General features: G+C 39.9%; 1 protein-coding gene across 1 annotated transcript in view; it reads right to left on the bottom strand.

Annotated features, from left to right (window-relative positions):
- Positions 1-3154: 3154 nt before the first annotated feature.
- The window catches only part of LOC136882053 (serine/threonine-protein kinase Chk2), a 36462-nt gene continuing 23798 nt past the window's right edge, over positions 3155-15818 (bottom strand). The window contains exons 6-8 of the mRNA XM_067154558.2: positions 14966-15177; positions 7077-7278; positions 3155-3830 (exon numbers count right to left, since the gene is read on the bottom strand). Of these exons, the coding sequence (XP_067010659.2) occupies positions 3723-3830; positions 7077-7278; positions 14966-15177 (522 nt within the window). The 3' untranslated portion in view covers positions 3155-3722. The remainder of the gene's footprint in view (positions 3831-7076; positions 7279-14965; positions 15178-15818) is intronic.

Below are 15818 nucleotides of genomic sequence, written 5' to 3'. Positions count from 1 at the left end.
TATCTTGTTATTTCCTGAGATGAGTGTTATATACATAAATAAAAGCAAAAACTTAGAGAAACTTGCTCCAAAGTGCGAGATCTCACGGCTGGTGCACGGACTAACCCACATGTTACTTAACTTGGCATTAGAGAATGGTGCAAGGAGCTGGCTGTGACAGAACATAGCAAACAAGAGGAAACACATCGAGACCGACTATTTGGCATTCACAGGTGACTTAGCTTACTCTCTACTAACAATGACACAGCATGCACTCAGAGAGAAATCCTCAAGAATTGCGCAGAAAGAACTGGCGTTACGTAACCAGGTCTTCAGTAAAACATGCAACACACAGGAAATATAGGGCATGGAGTTTTCTGAAGGTGCTATTAAAAGTGGACACAGCAGGAATGATGAGAAACAGGAAATGGCAAATGTCCTTGTTCTCTGACCGGCAGTAACCAGTCGCCTCTGCTTGCTTTGTCAGCGACAACCCACATGGAGCACTTCCTGCTGCTCGTTCTCAGTTGCCAATCATCAACTGTCCATCAATCTACAGGGTTCGGTGGAGATTTGACAACAGTGTCGCGCGTTGGGGAGCTGGCCAGCTACGCTTCCATTAACACGGAAATTGTAAGGTTCTGACGGTGATGTGGTCATTACACCCAGCTTGTAGCCCAATTCTAAGTTTTGTTCCCTCACCTCTAATGGTGAGAGGACATTTTCTCTTTACAAATAATGGACAAGAGGAGTAAGCTGGAATGAGAAAATATGCAGAAAATTATAGTAGGCCTCTCAGAGAGTTCCACAAAGTAGGTTTTGGTTGAACAAAAAGTGCAGGAAGAGCGTGTTTCTGTGGTAATGATGTGCTTATCTTTATGACAAAAGGTCAGATGTTTTGCCAGTGTTCGTTTTTTCCACTTATACAACAGTAAGGTTGTTGACTCCCAGATTCGATTGCATACCTGGGCATTTTATGGTGCATATTACAGGATTTTTAGTGAATAAAATTCTCAACACAAGTTATTTCAGTTCCCGTGTACAAGCCCTTTTGTTATCTCATAAGTGAAGAGGATAAGGAACGTAAAAGCCAAGCCTATTTATCGACCAATCTGAGAGCAATAAAAACAGGTTCTGATCCAAGATTACCTCTCTCTTCATAGCACCAAGAAAAAATTAATTTTGTTATTACAGAAATTACTCACATAATGATCACAGTGCTGGGTAAATCTACAATAAAGCAAAAATGTTAACATAACATACAACAAACAAAATCATTAAAGTAACAAAGACACTCTTTATAACACAGATCTTCCGATATTGTTTCGACTCCCAATGGGCCACATATATTTGTTTTCTAGAGATCTTGATAATTTTCAATAAATGTTGGAATTGATCGTCAATAAGAGTAGCAGATAAGGCTCGTTAAAATTACAATTAAGCATGCATATGAACATGAAATATAACAGAATTCTTATTATACCAAGTGATATTTCCACCAGAAAGGAACTAACAAGTCCAAGGAAAGCCACATTTATATACATATACATACAAAAAGGAACATCGAAAGGAACACAAAATAGGATAAACATAATGACAGTCATGTGGGAAGAGGGTGAAATAGAAAGCAAACACAATTCCCACATCTTCACACTTTGCCATCATCAGATTGGTGCTCTTAATATGAATCCCAGTTCTTCTCAGCCTCTGATGAGCTCATGTCTGGGCAGGCTTCAACACTCATTGAGGGGCCATCCGGTCAAAGAAGCCCACCGTCCTGATGAAGCTGTGATACAGAAATGTTAAGAAGAAATAAATGTACAACAGGGAGAAGATGTGGGAGCTCTCCTTCTACTTTATGTTTTCTTTCTATTTTCTTCCTCTTTTCACAATTACCCGAAAAAAAATGCCTGGGAAAAAGGAATGTGCCAGAGGGACTGGTGAGGAAAGTTCAGATACTGTATGAGAACTGTACCAGCTGTGTGCGATTGGGTGACGGACAAGACCGAAAGTGGATTCCAGCAAGGCAGTGCATTATCCCCATTATTGCTTATCACCATCATGGATGACATAATGAAGAACATCAAGAAAACCTCTGGTGAACTAAATGCAATGGCCTTCGCTGATGATGTTATGATCTGGAGAGGAACAAGTACAGTCGAGACTCAATGAATGGAAGGTTAAGTTCCAGGAGTTCAATCTCAAGATAAGCAAACTCAAAACAGTAATGATGACAATAAATAGAGAGGGATGACCAGCAAACATCATGCTAGGAAACCATCCACTAGAAAGTGTGGAAAGCTTTACATACCTCGGGAATGTAATATCTCGAGATTCACTAGCCACAAAGGAGGTGGCAAACAGAGTGCAGAAGAGCTCTCACTTTTACCAGCAAGTACAAACACTCCTCTGGGATACAAAAGTACCAACAAAATCAAAGCTGGTGATGTTCGACCAGTACTCCATAACAATCTTGACCCATGGTATTGAAATCTGCACCCTGACTAAGAAAGACTCATCAAGGTTGTAGGCATCCGAGATGAAGTTCCTTAGGTCCACAATTCAAAGAACCAAACTGGACAAGTTGAGGAATGATGTGGTTAGGAAGAAAGCTGAGATTGTTACATCATTGTTAGATCGGATCAGCATGTCAAGACTGAGGTGGTTTGGGCGTGTAATGAGGATGGAGCCAACAAGGAGCGACATGTGGCAGGGAAACGGATGGTGGGAAGACCATGAACCCACTGGATGGACATCGTAAAGATGGACATTGCAGATCGGGAAGGACGTCATTAACAACAGAACATATCTCAATAAGACAGAATGGAAGAGGCTCACCAACAGTACCCGGCGGGAAACTCGAACTGTAAAATGATGATTATTCACAATTACCTCTTATTGTGTTTAGCCTATTATGCATTCCTTTTGATGTCCCTATCTCGTTAAATATGATGCGATATTTTGATTGTTATAGGGCCATGAATTCTTTTTCTCGAAACCTTGATCTACTAACCAGTTACCTGATTTTTTACCTTGAGGTGATATTTTGACTGATGATGCCCTCAATGAAGGGCAAAACATGTCTCAAGTGGAATCTACAATAAATTCCTAATTTATAAAATTTATATGTATTGAATAGGTGAAAAAAAAAAACCTTTTAACATCCTACCTTGATCTATATCTTGTCATCAATAAAGATTACAATTCATTTCATCACCAATAATAGCAGTGGTTGGTAAAATACCAGTCCGTTGAACTGAGAGACCGTAGAATTATGGCTTTCCAAATCTTCAATCAAAACATATTAGGAACACGTATGGCTGATGTATTTTGTACACAAAACTTCCAACGTCAATTTGGCATCTAAAAAAATAAGGATGTTCTGTTTGGCAAACTCCCTAAGCAACATTTCTTCTCCAAGCTTATAGTAAAAGATGCACTTATAAAGGACATATAAAGATGGAAAGTACGCATCAGCACATTCACTAGCACTTTGGCATAAATGATTCAACAAGCCTTTACCAGACTCGATACAACAGTGGCCGCAGAGAATCAGCTAGAATAACATCACTCATAAACCTAGATTAAGTAGCATAACTTTAGCACCATCATGTGTCTACTCTCTGGTAACCGTATAACAGTATTCTCAGTCTCAAGATTGGCTACAATACAGACGACACAGACGCGTTATATCATTTGTACTTGCGGGGTTTTATCACACTGCGATGAACAGATTCCTTACATCATACATCGCCATTGTCGAGGCATCTTCTCTTGGCTGGTGGAGGAGAATTCTCATCAGCACAGTGCTCATGAAGGAGGGACTCCACTTTTGCTTTCATCGCTTCATCCTGGAAACAATAAAGAAATTGATTCAGCGTATACATTTCACAAATCTCAGCACAGGATTCCCCTCACTAACAGATGAATGCCAACTCTGTTAACGACGATGAGAATAGGAAATAAATGGTAGCCATTTCTTGTGGAAAATACATCAAACATAAAAACAACACTATTCAGAACAAAACTTCCAGTATGGATTTATATTGTTATTTTTCCTTCTAATGACCACATTTTCAGGACACACTCCTGATACGTAGAAGAATGGCATACGGACATGGGCCCGGAAATGCTTTATCCCCATGTAAGTAATCATTTTCTACAACTCTACGTAGTACATTAATCATGAACACACATGAACAGAATGTACCACACGAAAGACTTTCTTACAAGAAGAGTTCGAAATGTCTTCTGATAGCATTGATACATGCATCAAGGATAACATCATTCAATGTGACGCTAATGGGGGGCATTTTCAACATTCAGATGCTATGCTGATACATTCACTTTCTGTGTTTTTCACGTGAATAAGTTCTAACATGGAAATAACATATATTCTTCTTGTACATGCGGGGTTTGGCTGCCATCTTAGTGCCGTGCTCTCGTGCTGATCGGTAGCATAAAGTGCCACATAATTTAGAATATTTTGACTTTAAACTTGCAGGAAATGCAACTACCAACGATTATAATAACGTTAAATTTCAAAATATACTTAAAAAATATATTTTATGAACACACTGAAAACAAAATCAAATAAAACCAATTCAAAATTAAAACTAGAGATCAAATGTGGTAATCCCTCTGCAATGAGAAGTATCTATTTGGTAATTACAGTTATGTAACTTGACCAGAGAAACACATGAAATTCACAACTCCAATGTGCGTAAATAAATGAACAAATGAGCTGCGTAGTGATAAGATTAGAAATGTTCTTTATTCTATGGAAACAAAACATAAGATACTGTCATCTGGCATTAGTAATCGTGCTAAATGCACACAGTACGGCGTGCTGTTCAAATAACGATATATCGTCTAAACGTTAACGAAGAAGTTATAAAGATGATTTGGTGTGCGGTTTTTATAAATTTACATAAAAACAAATGGAATAAAATGAAGGAGATTAAAAAGAAAATGATAAACTTGTGGTGGAAGGCAGCTGTGACTGGCTGAAATGGTAACAGATTCACGAACTACTTTGACCTTCATCTTAGTCATATCGCAAAATATAATTTATAAAACCCATGTTATTTGCAAAAAACATTTGGACATAACAAGTTTTGCAGCAGTTTTATGGAAATATAGATTTTTGCAGCAGTATATGGAAATATGGAATAGTGTGTGCAGATTTATGGTGAACATGTTTCATTAGCTACATTTATAAGTTACACTACGAAAATACCATTAATGGAAATAATTTTAGGGTTAGGATATAATCTGTTTTGATATCTAATCCCCGTTCTTTGATTTTATGATTACATAAATAAATCCTAATTCATTCAAAATGTTTTATAGGTTCTTTAACATTCCGTACAGTTATATTAACAATCTGTTATTGTCCTCAACAAAATCTGTCACATCAGTGACATAGTCTGGCATTTCACTGTTTAAAGTTTGCTGCTGGTCAAACAGTGTCTTGAAGAACGTGAGGTCATTGAGCTTTTCTTTCTTAAGAGGAACCCCTTCCTCCAATGGTACTGGCACATGCTTCAACATGCTTTTCGCTTCACTACAATTGCTGTTATAGTTTACTTCAACTCTTTATCACACAGTTGCCTGATTTTGTTCGTGTGATCCTCTTACAACGTTGAAGTTTGAAATGCCAGTTACCTGTTCCTTCAGTATGCAAGACACTGCCTGTTTCGCAACTGAATCACAGTTGCATGAGATTGAAAGATCTGTAAGAAGTGTTGTATGCTTCTTAACATTCGCCTCGATTCGTCCAAAAACCCTATCAGGAGGGATAAATGAATGCCCTACCAGAGGAAACAGCAAAAGTGTCTTTTTTATTGAAGGAGCATATTCAGCCAAGAACTTGTCAAGCATTCCAATTATGATTGTATTTTTGTTCTGGTCTCTCTAACCATCAGCGTCCAGCTTGATGGAATGGTAATGGATGTTAATCTCTGGTAAAGTGCAGATGCAATTTCTTTTGAGTCCTTCCAGTATAAATTCTCAAGCCATACTCGGACAAACATTTTGTTTCTCCACTGAGGATCTTTAGAAATGCCCCCCCCCCCCACAAATAGTGAAGTTGTAAATGTACAGCTGGCATAAAAAAATATATCGCCTGGCCAGGAATTTTTGGGAATGGACGATTCTTTTGACAATCAAAGGAGAAAGTCATTTCTCCATCAAGTTTCTGCCCCACATGCTCGTAGAATGCAACTGCTTTCCTCTGATGAACATTTAGATCACTATTTAGGTCTGCATCAGTAGAAGGTTTGATGCGTTCTAAAAGAGAGAGGCTTGGCAGGCGACCCAAAACCAATGTTATAGTCATTATCAAAAATGTTACGAAAATAATAGTACTTTACATTTTACCGTGTGACTCCTGATACTATAGCCGTAGAGTTTTAATACTTAACTCACCGGGAAGATACTGTCGTGTTATGTTCTTGCTGTGGCAATATTGTATTAAAAAACGACTTTTGCAGCAATCTATCTCTGATCTTTGCATTTTATGATGGGACATAATGAGTTTTGCAAATCTTTTGTCATTTGGGAGGTAATGAACTCTGCTGCAGTTTTAGTTATTTGTTACCTTTAAATGTATGAATTAAATGGACTTTGCTCACGTATTCCATTACTGGAATATGTATTTTGATGAACTGCATACAATGTTGAGGAAAAAAATGGACACGAGTTTTGCAACTAGATGTCTCATATGGCGCCACCTTCTCTTCCCACCTGTGCATTCAGATCTTCCATTATAATTACTTCTTATCTTGTATGCAGCTCCAAGGAATAGTTTTGTATTCTCTTCTTTATTTCCAGCCTGTGGATCAGATCTCGTGTTCCTGTCTCAAACTGTTCGTCGACATCCTTTCTAATGATCACTCCTGCATCCTGTCCTCCACTATACCCTTCTTCCTCTCCAATTTGTTTCACGGCAATGTCTTCTTTCACGAGCTCTTTGGTCTTGTGTGTCAGGGTGAGAATGTTGATACCAGTCGCTCTGAAGAAGTGTACATGGACTCTTAAAAGGTTTGTGTTAAATCACTACTCTCAACAAAACCCCCTTGCGAGTGAAGACGTACCTGGAACCATGGATGGCAGGATATCTTGTTGATAGTTATCCTCCTTTTTGGATCCACTCTCATCATCTTCTTGATGAGGTCCACTGCTTCCCAGGAAACATCCTTCCACTGGCGGTGGGGGAAGGTGTAAGTTCCTGACCTGATCTGCTCAGCAAGTGTCAGGCCCATGTAGTTGTCGCTGAACGGCGTCAGTCCACTCAGACTAGAAACAATACAAGAAGCCTATGTAGTTCTCAAATCCAGGATCTCTCCTACCCAGGGAAGTACAGCTACATACAGCACGTGGTCCACCATATTGCAGATTTAGATTTAACACACCAAAAATATGTAGTATTAATTTACTAGTGTAATTCTTATTGTCAAATGTCGGAAAACAAGTCTGATTAAAAATGAGAAACCATGGAATATCATTTTCAAGAGAGCGAACACTTTCTCCCGAGTGCAGTTCAGTACAACCCAGTTAATTTGAAGTCATTGGAACGCAAAAATTGGACTTCGAATTACGTGATTTGGAATTAATCACCAACTCGCGATTCAGAAATACCAACTCATGCTGCGTCACAAAATATTCTAACACTTGTTACTGCATACAATTAACAGTTTAAAACTTTCAAATACTATGGAAAAATTTACTTCCAAAATGTACCCAAGAAGGTGCATTTACAGCATATACATAACCTCGTGCAACGAAATAGTGCCCGATGCCCTTAAAACATCCTATGCCGAGGGGAGGAAGTCTCTCGCACTGCAACACAGTACAACGACCCCCACCTGTGCACCAGTTCCTGGCTGGCACTTCTCTCCTATAAAACCATAAGTCTGTTTGGGCTCGGCATTAAAAAAAAAGCAATTTAATCTGTATGAATTGATTATATGAGCCACGCTTTTTCAACATGTTGGCATCGCCATGTTTGTGGATTCTGCTTCTCCCGACACAGCCTGTTACGCAATATTCTGGCGTTCCTTTAAACGATGGATATAAAAAAATTAAGATTTCACTGAAACAGCAAATATGAAACAGCCCGCAGACACACCAAAGCGAGTGAAACCGCGGAAAGCTACCCCTGCACGTTCCGGAAGATGCGTTCTATCAAGATGCCAATAAATTTTGAATTTAAATTACTCTGTAGAATACTATTGTTTTAAAATGTAAAGGCAGCTTTTTATTAAATGTCTGAATTTCAGTAATGGGACTGACATTGTTCTTCAAATTACAAATTATCATTATTTTTAATTAAACAATTTATAAAACATATAAATTTCGCACCTCATGTTTCCGGGAATGAGAGCTTCTTCGAATTAGGCGGGATTTTGAATTAACCTATTTTGAATTATCGAGGTTCTACTGTAGTTCTAGACATTGTGTTAACCGCTTGAGTTAAGGTGGTCAGAAAAATATCTTGTTTTACTATTTGGCGTGTTGTCACTTCACTATGATGATCACGCTAACGCTGTAGTTCGGCAATTATTTCATCCTAGCAAACATGAAAGAGTAGAGTACAGTATCTTATGGTTTGACATTCCTGGGATATGACAGAAGCAAGTGGAAACAAACTTCCTGACCTACTTACATACTATAAATTCAGTGTCTGGCCAGGACAACCTGCTACATTAATGAAGTAGACCGCGCAGCCAGCGACTCAACGCCGAGCGTTGAGCGCCGGTAAGTAACTCAATTCTCTAAGGGGACCAACGCCTTCGGGCGGATGAGTCCCCTTAGGTGGGATGATGGTCCCCCAGGGTGGAGGAAATGCCACCTGAACCCATAAAGCAGCATCTGTTCACCTTGTTAGGAGCGGCTGCCTCCTATTGCTGGGCAAGAGCAGTGTAGGTGAATAAGGCAGATGAACACCTAGCTGTCAACGGCAAGGACATTATGATTGTGCAGGAGATGGCAATGGTAAACCACTGTATTATTACCAAGAAAATTGTATGGAAAGTCTCTCAGTTGTTTCAAGTATGGTATCGAACGGTAGGACCCCCAGGCCAGTAAGTACCGAATATGCTACTGGTGAAGAGCAACGGTCTTACAAGTAATCTCGGTTTGAATGACGTGAATGGGGTAAATCCTTCTGGAGGCCCACTTGCTGACGTTGTCGCTGATGAAAGGAAGGATCTGCGCTGTATGACAACCTATCATATCGCAACACGGAATGTTCAAGGAATAAGTAAAGAATAAGAAAGAATGAAATGATCAGATTAAACACTGATCTGCTTGGTATTAGCGAGTTGCATTGGACAGGAAATGGCTTCTTCAAGTTGGATGACTTTACAATTTATTATTCTGGAAATGATAACAGAAAGCAGAATTGTGAACAAGAAAACTGCAGCAACTGTGGAAAGTTACACAGTAGTCAGTGACCGTATTTTAGCCGTTTACGAGGGAAACCACTCACTATCACTAGTTTACAAGTCTATGCTCCAACATCAATGGCATCAGAGGATGAAATTCAATCCTTTTATTCTATACTAGAAGAAAGTCTACATCAGATGCCTAAAAAGGATATAATTTATATCATGAGTGACATAAATGCGAAAATAGGGGCACAAAAGACCTCAGCACTACCAGTGGCTTTGGTCTAGGGGAGCGTAATGATGCTGGTGACCGACTGTTCCAGTTCTGCATGGAACAACTGGTTCAAACCACCTAAACCTGCACATCCTTAGATGGTGTATATTGCAACCAGATTGATTACATTTTATGTAGCCACCGCTGGAGTAGCTCCATCCATTCTGCGAAAACCTTTCCTGGTGCAGACTGTGGCTCAGATCATCAACTACTTGCAGCAAAAATGAGTTAAATTTTGCAAAATTAAGAAGGTCCAAACTTCATAGTCTATTGAGCTTAAGAACAGGTTTGAATTGCTTGAGAGTGATGAAAAGCATCCTGATGAGCTACTGTATGGCAAGAAATAAAGTCCATCATTACTTCAACAGCACAAGAACATGTACCGTACAAGAAACCAGAGAAGCGCCACAAAAGGCTCTATGCAAATACCATACAGATCACAGATCAAGGGAGATCAGCCAAGGACAGAGATCTCGTTAGACAGCTGAATGCGGATTTTCACCGAGCTGCAAGGGAAGACAAGGAAGTACACTGCAGCAGTGCCATCAATTACAAGAGGACTCCAAGAAGGGTCACACCCGGAACCTTTTCATGCAGGTAAAGAAAGTTTTCCTTTTAGTGCTCGTAAAGGAGCAATAAAATGCAAGGATGGGAAGATCTTGACTGCACAACTGATGGCGTGAGTATACTGAACAGCTGTTCCACCATGTAGCATTGAACCATATGAATTAGAACCAGATATCCTGCAGGAAGAAGTGGAATGAGCACTGCAACAGTTACCAGATAATAAAACTCCTGGTTTCAATTGTATCCCAGCTGAACTGCTATCACTGCTTCGTGCCAGAAGATATGACAAACTACCACATGGTCAAGGGGATGGAAAATGATGTGAAGATTGGTGGAAGAACTATAAACCATTTGAGATACGCTGATGATACATCCTTGCTGGCAGAAACAGAAGAAGATCTTTATCCCACTGGCTAAGAAAGGAGATGTCAGCGACTGCTGTAATTATCGTACTGTAGCCTTGAATCCACGCGTTAGCAAACATCTTGCACCCATCCTTCAAGCTCAGTTACCTGATGATCAAGCTGGATTCTGTCGAGGTTATGGCACCTGCGATCATATTGTTAATCTGTGGTGGATCATGGAGAAAGCATGTGAATACCAGAAAACAGTCTAAATGTGTTTTATTGACTACAGAAAAGCCTTTGACTGCGTCGAGCATGACAGACTATGGGAAGCCATGGTGGAGTTGGGGGTACCCTTACATCTGACTCAGTTGATACGTTCGCTTTATACAGAACAAGAGGCAGCAGTTTGCACACCATATGGCGACAATGAATGGCTAAAAATTGAAAAGGGTGTCCGTCATGGCTTCATTCTTTCACCATTCCTTTTCAATGTGTACGTAGAAATAATTATGCGGAAGTTAAATTTAGAGGAACTCGACAATGGTGTGAAGATTGGATGAAGAACTATAAACCATTTGAGATTTGCTGATGATACAACCTTGCTGGCAGAAACAGAAGAAGATCTAAAGCTTTTAATTTCCTGCTTCAATGATGAAAGTGAAAAAATGGGCCCCTATCTCAATATTAAAAAGACCAAAGTTATGAGTACGGATGAGTGTGGTACAGTTTGTTTAAAGCTAAATGGGGAAGAGATAGAGAGTGTGGGGGAGTTCATCTTCTTAGGAGCCAAAATCAATCAAAGTGGAGATTGCGGTTCTGATATCAAAAGACTGAGTTCGCTTGGACGCATCGCTATGATGACTATGTCCCCGATCTGCAAGAGGAGAGATATCAGTTTAGCTACCAAGTACAGAATAGTCAATGCAATTATATTCCCACCGTTCATGTTTGGATGTGAGAGCTGGTCACTGATACAGGCAGACAAAAGTAAGATCGTCACTTTTGAGCTCTGGTACTTGCGAAGAATCTTACGAATACCATGGACTGCAAAAATCACCAATAAGGCAGTTTTAGAGGCATCAAGCCCTGTACTGTATGCCATTGGCTGGTAAGATTATGAAGCTGAGACTAGCATACTTTGGCCACATTATGTGATCAGATGCAATGGAAAAAGCAATCATGCTAGGAATGATCAGCGGTACAAGAAGACCGGGACGCCAGAGGACTCGTTGGTTAGACACCATTAAAACAGACACAACCCTCAACCTGGAACAACTAAAGGAGGCAGTGTGGAACAGGACAACTTGGAGAGCGCTAATTCATAGAATCGCTGATGGTCGCATTCGAATGAACGGGTGACATCATCATGTGAACACAATTAAGAAATATTCTGTTTTATTAGTACAGGGTCTTTATTTATGCTTGGCAGGGACTTTCTTGCTCGACCTTGGCCGCTAGTGACGGTTCAGTTGCCGGCTACCGCGCGTGCATATGTACGTCAGAATATGGTGTTCAAAATCATTATCATGCATTTTACTCACCATTTTTACAGTTTCTACTGAAAATGTTCCCCATGCGCTGCCAAAATAATCGGCATCTCCTAATCAAGTTTTCGGTTACTCTACCAAGTTCTTCAGCACTGCTGGATGCAATTGCAACTCTTATATTGTCTTTAAGTTCATTTAGTGTGTGAGGGTTGTTCCCATAAACTAGATTTCTTAACATTTCCCACAAATAAAAATAAGATGCCGTTAAATCTGGGCTATGAGGGAGCCACAGATTTTTACTTATGATCCTCGTACCAAGGAGATAACGACCTTTAGAACCTGTAGGTTTGAACCACTTGGCCAGTTGTTTTATTGTTCGATCGATAGGAATGGGTCTCCCTGGAAATTTTGCTTGAAACTTTTGTCTCGTCCTAGCATGTAACCATTGTGCAGATATGCACGTTCACGTAACAAATATTTCACATACATTACAGCACTATACACAATCACAATAAAATACTATACAATACGGCATACAGAAAGCATTGAACCCTACTATCTCGGAGCTCAGCTCTCAGCAACTGCACAAGTGCCAGAAACCGCGCGCGCCAGCGGCCTGTCATCGGCAGCCAAATTCGAGCGATAAAGTCCCTGCCAAGACCCTGTACTAGTTTGAGCTTTAGTATTATTTTGTAAAACAAACCTACGTACACCTGTGTCCTCTTTCTGCCATGTTACTGTAGAAGATTTTTACCAATGATGTGTTCTCTAATATATATTTTTTTGTATAATCTGCAGAAGTGGAAACATCTGTTTCAATCAGTTTGAAGGCGGTGACTATAGATACGGGGCAGCTCAGCAAGCCATGTGGAGGACAGGTAAGTGCGAGTTACAATGCACAGTTTGAATTAAGTGATTGCGTTTGCCATGTGCCATCACATGTATGCTACTGGAGTATTAACCAGCCAGTCTCCAGAAACTGGAAGAGAACTGGATTAGCACGTCATACAGAGTTCTTCAGTGTACCACGAGGAACGTAATGGAACGTACGGTGTTGAGGCACATCTGTAACAGCTTCAACTTGTAATATGGCACACAGGGAAAGCCAGATACAGAGGTGCAAACTTAAAGTGGGTTACCAGTAAATTCTGAAATCCAAACCAACCCTCAGAAAATGTTCAAGCCAAATTCAAAGCATGCGCCTCCTTCTACTCGATAATCACACCCCTTTTCTCCTTTCAAGTTTAATTTATTTAAAAATATTATTTGCACATTCTTGGTAAATTCTTTGTAGCTTGTTTTACACCCAGCAGCTACTTTTCTTTAAGCTTCTTTCCCCCTGTGATGACATTTTCTTCTTCTGAACCATAAGCGATTCCAGTGCAGATGTGCGTAACGTAGACCTGAACCGGATTTTTAGTATCAACACTAAAAACTCTTTCTGTGGAGAATTACTGTCAGGTGCGCTTAATACTGTAAATTGCTGAGTTTCATAGTGGAAAAGAGCAGAACAGATCGGGTAGCAGAAGGAAGTGATGACTGAGAAAGTATGCTGCTAACTCACTAGCACTGAAACAACAACGGTTGAACAGTAGCGCTCTTAACACGTTGGCATCATTTTCTTCTTTCATTCTTTTTGTGATACAGCTTTCCGTAATAATTTCCCTTTTGACCGTAATCGTGAGGTGGAATGTGTAATGCTTGACACCTCTGCCAATGATATATAGATATCAAAATGCCATCTAATGGGTAATTCTGGGACTTTTTACCAATCTCTTACTGGGTAATGATGCCACTGTTTATATGGTGGCAGCCAACAAAGGTTATTCAAATTTACACAAAATAATTACAATTTGCTTTAGGTTGCACCAACACAGATAAATCTTATGGCGACAACTATATAAAAAAAAGACTAGGATTAAGAAGGATCCAGGCCCTGATTTAAGGTACAGAAACCTCAGAAAACCACCTTCAGGGCTTCGGACAAGCTACGTACCACTTTCTTTGTCGCAGTGTTCTAGTGCTACATCCGCTTCAACGTACTACAAATGTTAGCAGCACATCGGAACCTACTACCGAGGCAGCTTCATGGCCGCACGGTCTCACGCGGCGCACGACTAGAGCCAATTTCCACAATTAATGCAATTTCTTCATTTCTCAATGATCAGAGCCTCCGTGGTTCAGGAGGCAGCGCGTCGGCCTCTCACCGCTGGATACCGTGGTTCAAGTCCCGGTCACTCCATGTGAAATTTGTGCCGGACAAAGCGGAAGTGAGACAGGTTTTTCTCCGGGTACTCTGGTTTTCGCTGTCATCTTTCATTCCAGCAACACTCTCCATTCTCATTTTATAGCATTTATCAGTCATTAATAAATCTCCTTGGGAGAGGCGAGCCCATTGTACTATAACATTTATAACATCTCTGACCCAGTCAAAAACTGGAAAACAGGTTGTAGGTTTTCATCCATAGTATGTATGGCGTGTTTCATATGTATCATGGTGTATGCGACTACGGAACTTTTCATGTTTTTAGTATTAATTGTGAAAATTTTAAAAAAAATTGCAAATAGAAAAAAGGGTTTTTAATTTATTTATAAAAGTTAGTTATTTTGCTCCAATTTTGAAAAACAAGTTATGCATCTGTAGCTCAAATGTTGCTGAATCCAAAATAGGTTTGTGACAGTAAGTAAGGTTATCAGTTACTTCTGTATAAAAATGTGAAAATGCACTAAAATGCTGAGTGTATGTCTTCAATGTGTTAAAGCAAGCAGAGGATGTCTGCATAGATTTATGAAGACAAACTCTTCAGAGGAGGACATCGCTAAGCCAGACTGTGCCGAAAAAGGGCGCAATTGCATTGGTATTTTAGATTCAAATTTACATTCACATGACAAGTAAATATGTTAAGTTAATAAACTCACCAGCAATAGAGAATGACACCCAAGCTCCACACGTCCACCTGGTTTGTGTAGACACCCCTCCCCTTAGTCTCCAGGATCTCAGGGGCAACATACATCGGAGTGCCGCAGTACGTCGTCAGAATTGACTGGGAACTGAAGAACTTGGAGAGACCAAAGTCCGATATTTTTACCAACGTGTCTTTCTTGTCGGACGCGAGCAGCACATTTTCAGGCTGAAAAGGAAAGGTACATTATTTAAAATAAACAGAAGTAAGCACCGCACTAAGGATTCTCATTAGGAAGTCTACAAAATGAGTGATCTATTGATCTACATAATATTAACTTTTCCAATGGTTTTTCAAAGAAAATAATTGTACTGAACAAGAAACGAGGGCTGTTTTTGTTTAAACTTCCGATGGGCTGTAAGAAAAACCAATACTGACACAATAAAATGATTTTATTACCAAAAGTTTTAGTAGTTTCATACTTATTTTCTACATAATAATCGAGGCGTTTGTCGTATTAACACCAGTTTTCCTATGCCCTCTGCAAAGATGATATAATTGTTGTTTAAAGGGGCCTAACATGTACGTCATCAGACTCTAAAGAAGTCTACAGCTTTCTGAAGCTCTAGGTGAGAGGTCAGGACTATACAGTGATGGTCAAAAACTTCCACTTGAATTGTTTGAGGTCTGTTCGTCACGTTAAGACACGGTGCAGTTGTGCACCAAAACCACGTTGGACAATATCATGTCTCTTCATTTGTTTTGAATCGCTCTGCGGAGGCGACATAAAGTTACACAAATTTCCTTACTGACTGCTGTCCCCTGCTCCAAGAAGTCCACCAATAAGACACCTTTATGGTCCCAAAAAA

This window comes from Anabrus simplex, chromosome 10 (genome assembly GCF_040414725.1).
Source record: "Anabrus simplex isolate iqAnaSimp1 chromosome 10, ASM4041472v1, whole genome shotgun sequence".
Lineage (NCBI taxonomy): Eukaryota > Metazoa > Arthropoda > Insecta > Orthoptera > Tettigoniidae > Anabrus > Anabrus simplex.
The sequence above is the reverse complement of the archived record's forward strand: the minus strand, read 5'-3'. Positions and strand labels throughout refer to the sequence as shown.